General features: G+C 53.2%; 1 protein-coding gene across 3 annotated transcripts; it reads left to right on the top strand.

Annotated features, from left to right (window-relative positions):
• The first annotated feature begins 278 nt into the window (after positions 1-278).
• Positions 279-8,561, top strand: NDST2 (N-deacetylase and N-sulfotransferase 2). Of its 3 annotated transcripts, none has more exons than XM_059397817.1 (15): positions 279-603; positions 1,255-1,392; positions 2,817-4,157; positions 4,350-4,437; positions 4,752-4,906; positions 5,091-5,276; positions 5,545-5,673; positions 5,806-5,988; positions 6,083-6,179; positions 6,559-6,682; positions 6,809-6,983; positions 7,226-7,345; positions 7,457-7,566; positions 7,738-7,840; positions 7,937-8,561. In XM_059397817.1, the coding sequence occupies exons 3-15, from the start codon at positions 3,153-3,155 to the stop codon at positions 8,060-8,062; spliced, it is 2,601 nt and encodes an 866-aa protein (XP_059253800.1). In that variant the 5' UTR covers positions 279-603; positions 1,255-1,392; positions 2,817-3,152; the 3' UTR covers positions 8,063-8,561. The 3 variants fall into 3 exon arrangements, with proteins under 3 accessions (XP_059253800.1, XP_059253801.1, XP_059253799.1); XM_059397818.1 differs by having other exon boundaries at positions 7,175-7,345; positions 7,457-7,529; positions 7,937-8,026; XM_059397816.1 differs by having other exon boundaries at positions 280-603; positions 7,175-7,345.
• Positions 8,562-8,682: the final 121 nt, after the last annotated feature.

Here is an 8,682-nt window from a genome sequence, read left to right as displayed (position 1 = left end):
ATAAACTTATCGCCACCAACTGGCCCACCCGGCTGCAGAGGTGGGGGTGAGGGTGGGGAAAAGCTGCGGGCCCTTCACTGGTGGGCCAGGGGTCTCGCCCCGCCCCCGGGCTCCGCCCGCGTCAGGGGCAGCCCCGCCCCCCGGCCCCTCAGTGGGCCGACTCGGTTCCCCCTCCGCCGGGCTGAGTGGACGAGCCCGCAGCCTGGGCCCGCCCCTGCCCGGGGAGTCGCGGCGCCCGACGCTCGCCAGACTGTGCCACCAGGCGGGGAGGAGGGGGTGCGCCTCTGCGGGCGGGGCGCGCAGCCCACCGTCCGGGAGGCTGAGGTTCCACAGAGCCCTGCAGAGGACCGTTCGGCTGCTTGGCATCTCGGCAGTGCGGCTGCGAGGCCCGGACTCTGAGGGGACCTGAGCGGGCGCCGCGAGTGGCAGCGCGCCGCCTCCCCCCCGGGTGGGAGCGGTGGTTGGGTCCGGCTGCGGCAGAGCGTTCGCTCGGAGATGGCGGAGCCACCGCGACGCGGCCAGAGGCCCCGAGAGCTGGGAAGCCGGGCAGCCCCGGGACGCGGCGGAGCCCGGGGCCAGCGGGGACGCCGCCTAGTCCGCCGGGTGAGCCGCCCTTGAGGGTAACCACCCCCACTCAGAGTGTGGCCCCCACCCACGGTTCCCGCAGTTCCTCCCCTCACAGACTTCCTCTCACTGTAGCCACCATAACCACCCGCGGGGTTGTTCTGGGCGGCCCCCAGTGCGGCCCAGAGCGCCCCGGTCGTGCGTCCCTTCCACTAGCCTCCCTCGGAGTGGCCTCAGGGCCCTCCATACGGGGCTCCTCCTCCCCTTCGGGCTCTCCCAGCCCAGCGCCTGCCTCGATGTCACGCCAGGCTCTCCTCAGCGCGTCCCTTGCCTGGTCCCCAACTAGCGCTCCCTTCATATCTACCTGTGACCTCATGTTCCCCCTCAGCAGGTACCCCCCTCCCGGGATGCCAGCCCCGCATTCCCGTGTCGCTGCTGGGTACCCCCTCCTCCCACGGCGTCTGCACCGCTCGTCTCCCCGCGCGGGGCCCCCAGCCCTGCCTTCCCCAGTCCCTATCACTGTTGCTGTCGCCCAGCCCGAGCCTGGGTGACCCCTTTGGTTTCTGCCTCAGAAACCTCCCGCTGTTGCCCACGGGTACAGCATCCCCTACCCCGCGTTCCTATCCCATCCCACACTCTACCCCATAGCTCCCTCAGTGCCCCTTCCCTGAATATTGCTGCTGCTTCTAGGTGTGAAGCCAACATGCAGTGGTTTAAGAGCCCCGGCTGTGGAGCTTGGCAGGCCTGACTTTGAATCCCAGTTCTTCCACTGACTGAGCTGTGTGATCCTGGGCAAGTTTCTAAGCTTCTCTGGACCTCAGATTACTCGTATGTAAAATGGGGGTAATAATAGTCTCTATCTCTTACCTACCTCCCAGGGCTGATGTAAGCATTAAACATATGGGAAGCTCTTAGAAGAATGTCTGACAAAGAGTAAGCTATTTACTGTTTACTGTAACTATTTACTGTTATTCTTAACATTAAGGGGTGAGTATCTCACCCCAGTGATGACTTTGTACTACTGTGTTTCCCCCTCAGGAGTTTCCTTTACCTCTTAAGAGTCACCCCTTTCCATCACCATTTTGATCCTCTCCCAGCTTGCTTTTCACATCAATTAATTTGGCCCAGGCCAAAGCTGAACTGTTTTTAAATTGTCTCTCTCAATTCTGAGGAACCCTGTCTCTGCCTAATCACCCCTGAGATGTGTATGTCTGGGAGGGGGTAGTAGAGAAGGATTGCCAGCCACTGCCCTTACTAGGAATGGCTAAGCTGGAGAGAGCAACGATACAGCTTCTAGAAGCAGTCTGTCTATTGAAGAAAACGGTCTTCAAAATTAGGTCTCCCTGAAACTGTTTTCTGATCACATTGTCCTTACCCGTCTCTTATTGGTTGGATATGACTTAAGCTCCTGTTGCTCTCATCCAGCCCCACACAGTTTGCTCTGTTTTTTTGTAACGGGATTCAGTCCCTCATATCTCCACAGGGCTGGCTCAGAACCTTTCTGAGCTGTTCCGTGATGGGATATAACTCACCAAGGCTGAGTTAGGAAGGAAAACTGAGGTGATAGGGAGAGGGACTCTGGACTCAGAGCTTATCTTAGAGCCCATTTTTATCACCTCTCCCACACTGGTGCAGGTGAGGTGAAGGGCAGGGGATGAGTATTTTTCAAAAGCCATGGAAAATAGAGTTCCCAGGTTCTGGGTTTGGAAGTGAATAGAATAATTAGCTAGCAGCATTTCTCCGGCCTCTTCAGCAACCCCCACCATAGTGTCCTCCTGATTGAAAGTTCGTTAGTGCTTTTAACTTGTGATGTTGGGTTTGATTGATGAGGAAGATTAACAGACTCGTGAGTTTCCTCTTATCTGATATTTCGTTGGAGCACAGGACTTGTGGGTCTTTCCGTCCTTTCCTCCCAGGCTGACAACCGACCCAACTGCTCATTCGTGGGCTAGAAACTTCTTACAGAGCAGGTTCATTTTCAGCCTCCTGGGCTTTTTGGTCTCTTGCTGGTGGAAGATTTGTTCCCTTCCAACCCTTGGATATACTCCTCAGGAAGGAGAATTTAGACAGTATTCTAAGAAAGGGAACAAGCTATGAAGTGAAGGTGTGAGACTCAGTGGTGTTCTACAGAAGGTTTTTTTTGTTTTTTGTTTTTGGAGAACAGATCATCCTGTGAGCAGGAGGTAAGAGAAATGGGTGAAGAGGGGAATGGATGAACGAAGTAACCCTTGATTTCTCTGTCTTACAAATAGTGAGAGCAGAGATGATGAACGTTGTTGACCTCTGATGTGAGGAGCTCAGCAGGACCAAGAGTGGAGCCTGGCTAGATTTGCATCCTGAAGCCATGGACCAGGGGGCCATGGTGACCTGATATCAGTGGACTTTGTCCAGTTGCCCCCTGTTGCCCCTTCTAACTCCCCTACACTAAAGTAAGGGAACTTGACTCCAACTTTTCAGGGAACTGACCCTGAGGAAATCCTTTTCCCTTGTTTTTCTATCTTTCTACCCTCCTGCAAGAGCCCAAGCCTGTAGAACTCCTACCTCCCATCCCCTGAGGTAGTCCCCATCCCTACTTCCCCTTCCCCGCCATGCTCAAGCTGTGGAAGGTGGTACGCCCAGCTCGGCAGCTGGAACTGCACCGCCTCATACTGCTGCTGATCGCGTTCAGTTTGGGCTCCATGGGCTTCCTGGCTTACTATGTATCCACCAGCCCCAAGGCCAAAGAGCCCTTGCCCCTGCCCTTGGGAGACTGCAGCAGTGGTGGGGCAGCTGGCCCTGGCCCTGCACGTCCTCCAGTCCCACCACGGCCCCCCAGACCACCAGAAACAGCACGAACTGAACCTGTGGTCCTTGTGTTTGTGGAGAGTGCATACTCACAGCTGGGGCAGGAGATTGTGGCCATCTTGGAGTCTAGTCGTTTTCGTTACAGCACCGAGCTAGCACCTGGCCGAGGGGACATGCCTACACTGACTGATCATACCCGTGGCCGCTATGTCTTGGTCATTTATGAAAACCTTCTCAAGTATGTCAACCTGGATGCCTGGAGTCGGGAACTGCTAGACCGGTACTGTGTGGAATATGGTGTGGGCATCATTGGCTTTTTCCGAGCCCATGAACACAGCCTACTAAGTGCCCAGCTCAAGGGCTTTCCCCTTTTCCTACACTCAAATTTGGGGCTCCGGGACTACCAGGTGAATCCTTCTGCCCCCCTACTGCACCTCACACGCCCCAGCCGCCTGGAACCTGGGCCACTGCCTGGTGATGACTGGACCATCTTCCAATCCAATCATAGCACATATGAACCAGTGCTTCTTGCCAGCCTTCGGCCAGCTGAGCCCCCTGTGCCAGCACCAGTGCCTCGCAGGACCCGGCTTCCCACCGTCATACAGGACCTGGGGCTTCATGATGGCATCCAGCGGGTGCTCTTTGGCCATGGCCTTTCCTTCTGGCTCCACAAACTTGTTTTTGTTGATGCTGTTGCGTACCTTACTGGCAAGCGCCTCTGCCTAGACCTTGACCGTTACATCTTGGTGGACATCGATGACATCTTTGTGGGCAAAGAAGGTACCCGCATGAAGGTGGCTGATGTTGAGGTCAGTCTTTTTCCTGACTCAAGTTTCTTTCCTCAGAAGCTGTTTCAGGCTCTGTCTTTTCAGACTCCCTTGACTCTGAGCTTGTCCTAGGTATTAATCCCTGCCCTTTTTGGTCAGGGAGAGCATCACTTTTCATTTTTCTCCTACATAGTCTGCTCTCATGATTTCTCATGTTCCTGCCACCCTTCCCAGGCTCTGTTGACCACCCAGAACAAACTCAGGACCTTAGTCCCCAACTTCACCTTCAACTTGGGCTTCTCGGGCAAGTTCTATCATACTGGTAAGTGTATTCTCTGCTCCCTCAGCAAGTCAAGCTTAGTTTGATCTGACCCCTCACTGTTCACCTTCCTAGGCAGAGAAGTTGGAGGAAAGGGTCAGGGCTTGGGGCCCAAATGTTGTGAGGAGCTAGCAGTGGATATGAATTTAGGTTAGCATGGGTGGCTGGAGAGCAAGTCAGCAGAGAGGGCAAATCGGCTTAGGTAGTCAGAGGTTAGCAGTCTTGTCCCAAGAATGGGAGGTGGTCAGTATTATTACAGAATAGAGGAGGGCACATGGCCTGACTGGCTGTGGTCAGTGGTCAGTGTGTGATCATAGGGACAGAGGAAGAGGATGCAGGGGACGACATGCTGCTGAAGCACCGCAAAGAGTTCTGGTGGTTCCCCCACATGTGGAGCCACATGCAGCCGCACCTGTTCCACAATCGCTCCGTGCTGGCTGACCAGATGAGGCTCAACAAACAGTTTGCTCTGGTGAGCCCCTTGGATCTCTCTCCTATACTTTTTCCGAGATAATGCTTCCTTTTCAACCTTCCCTTAATGGGGTCCCCTCTCCCTACCCTGTCCCATTTTTCTTTCTGTGGAGGCATCCCCACCCTCTTTACCCTCTACTCCCTGAACCTCACCAGGTCCTGGTGAGAGTCTATGCCATTCCCAGGAGCATGGGATTCCCACGGATCTGGGGTATGCTGTGGCCCCCCACCACTCGGGTGTGTACCCCATCCACACGCAGCTCTATGAGGCCTGGAAATCTGTGTGGGGCATCCAGGTGACCAGCACTGAGGAGTATCCTCATCTCCGCCCTGCCCGCTACCGCCGTGGCTTCATTCACAATGGCATTATGGTGAGGGACCCTCAATACAAACTTGAATCAAACTCCTATGTTTAGACAGCCACCAACCTGCATTGTCCTATGTCCTGTCAACTTATAGTCCAAGTTCACATAATAGGGGGTAAAGGGATAAAAGTTATAATGCATAGTAAGTTCTATTGGTATAAGTCAGTCCTCTGCAAACCCAGGGAATCCTGATACTGTAGGGACTTTTGTCCCTTACCTACGTTTCATTCCACCTTTCAAACCCCATCTGTCTCTTTCTTTTCCTGCTTTCTAGGTACTGCCAAGGCAGACGTGTGGCCTCTTCACTCATACAATCTTCTATAATGAATATCCTGGAGGCTCTCGTGAACTAGACCGGAGCATCCGAGGTGGAGAGCTCTTTCTGACAGTGCTGCTTAATCCGGTAAGGTGCTGAGAGGAAGGGCTAGAAGACTGGCAAGCCAAAGTGTATGTAGGTTAGGACCTTTGCTCACCAAGCCTGATTCAGAGGTGGGGTAGGCTCTCCCACTTCTGACATGCAGGCACCCCCTTGCAGATCAGCATTTTTATGACCCATCTGTCCAATTATGGAAATGATCGGCTGGGCCTGTATACATTTGAGAGCCTGGTGCGCTTTCTCCAATGCTGGACACGGCTGCGCCTGCAGACCCTTCCTCCTGTCCCTCTTGCACGGAAGTACTTTGAACTGTTCCCTCAAGAACGGAGCCCCCTTTGGCAGGTACGGATGGAGCTCTGGCTGACCAGAGCGACATGCTAAAGGTGGTAAGGGTTGAAAGAAAGATTAGACATCTGATTCTTTGCCTCACTTTCAGAATCCCTGTGATGACAAGAGACACAAAGATATCTGGTCCAAGGAGAAAACCTGTGATCGGCTCCCCAAGTTCCTGATTGTGGGACCCCAGAAGACAGGTGAATCATCTCTAGCTAACTATTTTTCCCCCTGCCTTAAACCCAAAGGATTCTTCCACCAAAGAACTCCCTTCTCGTACCCACCCCTCCTTGATCCAGTCTCCTAAGACAGTGATTCTTAATTCTGGTGGTACCTCAGAATCATCTGTGGATTTTTTTTTTTTTTTTTTTTTTAAAGATCCACAAGTGATTCTAATACAGTCAAGGCTGAGAACTACTATTTTAACCCTTCCTTGGGCCTTTCTTAGTCTTTCCTTCTCTCACTGTAGTTTGTCCAAAGGGACTATTACTACCCAGAGTAGTTATTTTCTCACCTCCTTAAAGCTCATGTTTTTGATCTGGCTGCTCTCCAATAGTTTGGACTTTCTCTCCCGTTTAGGGACCACAGCTATTCACTTCTTCCTGAGCCTGCACCCAGCTGTGACTAGCAGCTTCCCTAGCCCCAGCACCTTTGAGGAGATTCAGTTCTTCAACGGCCCTAATTACCACAAGGGCATTGATTGGTGAGACTGAGACCCCCTGGAATGCTTCTCAGAGGAACACTCTTCCCCACCCAATACCCCATTCCAGCTTCCACTAACACAGCTTACTCTGCAAATTATCTGCCTCATATCTGTACTACTTCCTAGGTATATGGACTTCTTCCCTGTCCCTTCCAATGCCAGCACTGACTTTCTATTTGAAAAAAGTGCCACCTACTTTGACTCAGAGGTTGTACCACGTCGGGGGGCTGCCCTCTTGCCACGAGCCAAGATCATCACTGTGCTCACCAACCCTGCTGACAGGGCCTACTCCTGGTATCAGGTGAGCCTGAAACTAGGGCTACATTAGGGCTTAAGGGAGATGGTGACTGCTAGACAGGAAGCAAGAAGGTAGGGAAACTAAACCAGTTGCTTTGGGGAAGGATTCCTATGCTATTTATTCACTAGATCGAGAGTAGGGCAGAATAATGGTCACATCACCCATCCCTTCCCTTCCTATTCCTTGTCCTTCAGCACCAGCGGGCACATGGAGACCCAGTTGCTCTGAATTATACCTTCTACCAGGTGATTTCAGCCTCCTCTCAGGCCCCTCTGGCACTTCGCTCCCTGCAGAACCGCTGCCTTGTCCCTGGCTACTATTCTACACATCTGCAGCGCTGGCTGACCTACTACCCCTCTGGACAGGTATGATTCCCCAGTAGCCCTTGTTAGGGTCCCCCTTCCCCTCCTCTTCCCCTTCAGCCTAGAGGCTTCTAAGGAATACAGACAGAGGGAACCACATCCCTGTCCCTTTAGTTGCTGATTGTGGATGGGCAAGAGCTGCGTTCCAACCCAGCTGCCTCAATGGAGAGCATCCAGAAGTTCCTGGGTATCACACCCTTTCTGAACTACACACGGACCCTCAGGTGGGAGAGTATGACCCAGGGGAGGAGGAATCTGGGGGAAATGGGGAAGCAGGTTGACCATGTCTGCTTGGAAGAGACATGTGTCCCTATGAGCTGGGAGAGGTAGTGTACATTTATGGGGCTTGAATTTCCTTTCTTCCTACCAACTAGTGGCCTCTTCCTGTTGAGCAGATTTGATGAAGATAAGGGATTCTGGTGCCAGGGACTTGAAGGTGGTAAGACTCGCTGTCTAGGCAAGAGCAAAGGCCGAAGGTATCCAGATATGGACGCTGAGGTGAGTAAAGCCAGGGACAAGGTATCCCCGTCTGTCTCTAAAATCTCATCCTTGTTCCACTCCTTACCATTTCTGCCTCCATTTTTCTCCTGTTAGTCCCGCCTTTTTCTTACGGATTTTTTCCGGAACCACAATTTGGATCTGTCGAAGCTGCTAAGCCGGCTTGGACAGCCAGTGCCCTCATGGCTTCGGGAAGAACTGCAACATTCCAGTCTGGGCTGATGTCCGGGCCTCCTGTACCAGCAGAAGCCCCCTGGTTCCCTAAAGGGCAAGCCCAGAGCAGGGCCCACAAGGGGGATTAGTGGCCCAGCCCCTACCCCTTCTACCTCAGTGGCCCCAAGGCCTGGGATGGCTGAGAAGGGAAGGGAAGTCCTTTCCCCATAGCTCTGGGGTCTTCTAAAGGGGCTTCCCTTGATACCCCACATCATGGTACTAGGCACCTTTGACCCATGGTCTTGGAAGGTGGGCAAGAATGAAAGGGTCCAGGCAGGGTGTAGAGGAACATATTAATCCAGTGATTTCCCTCTTCGTCCTCAGCAGTACATCTATACCTGACTGTGGGAGGGACCCCCTACTGTGGGATCAATGGGATCTACCTGTGGCCCAGCCTCCCTACTGTCATTCACATTGAATGGGGATGAGGCTGGACAGTGGCTCATAGAGCTAAGTATGAGCCCTAGCTGTGGGCTAGAAATGTCCTTAATAAACATCCTTATTTTTCTGTTTTGTCTGCCTCACTGGAGTGGGAGAAACTGAAGACTAAAGCAAATAACAGTCTTTCCCCCCACATTGGTTCAAAGCTCATCTGCACATGGAGGGAAGGAAGGCGAAGTCCCAGGCAG

Source organism: Mustela nigripes, chromosome 4, assembly GCF_022355385.1.
Source record: "Mustela nigripes isolate SB6536 chromosome 4, MUSNIG.SB6536, whole genome shotgun sequence".
NCBI classification, from domain to species: Eukaryota; Metazoa; Chordata; class Mammalia; order Carnivora; family Mustelidae; genus Mustela; species Mustela nigripes.
This window is presented reverse-complemented; position numbering and strand designations above follow the sequence as displayed.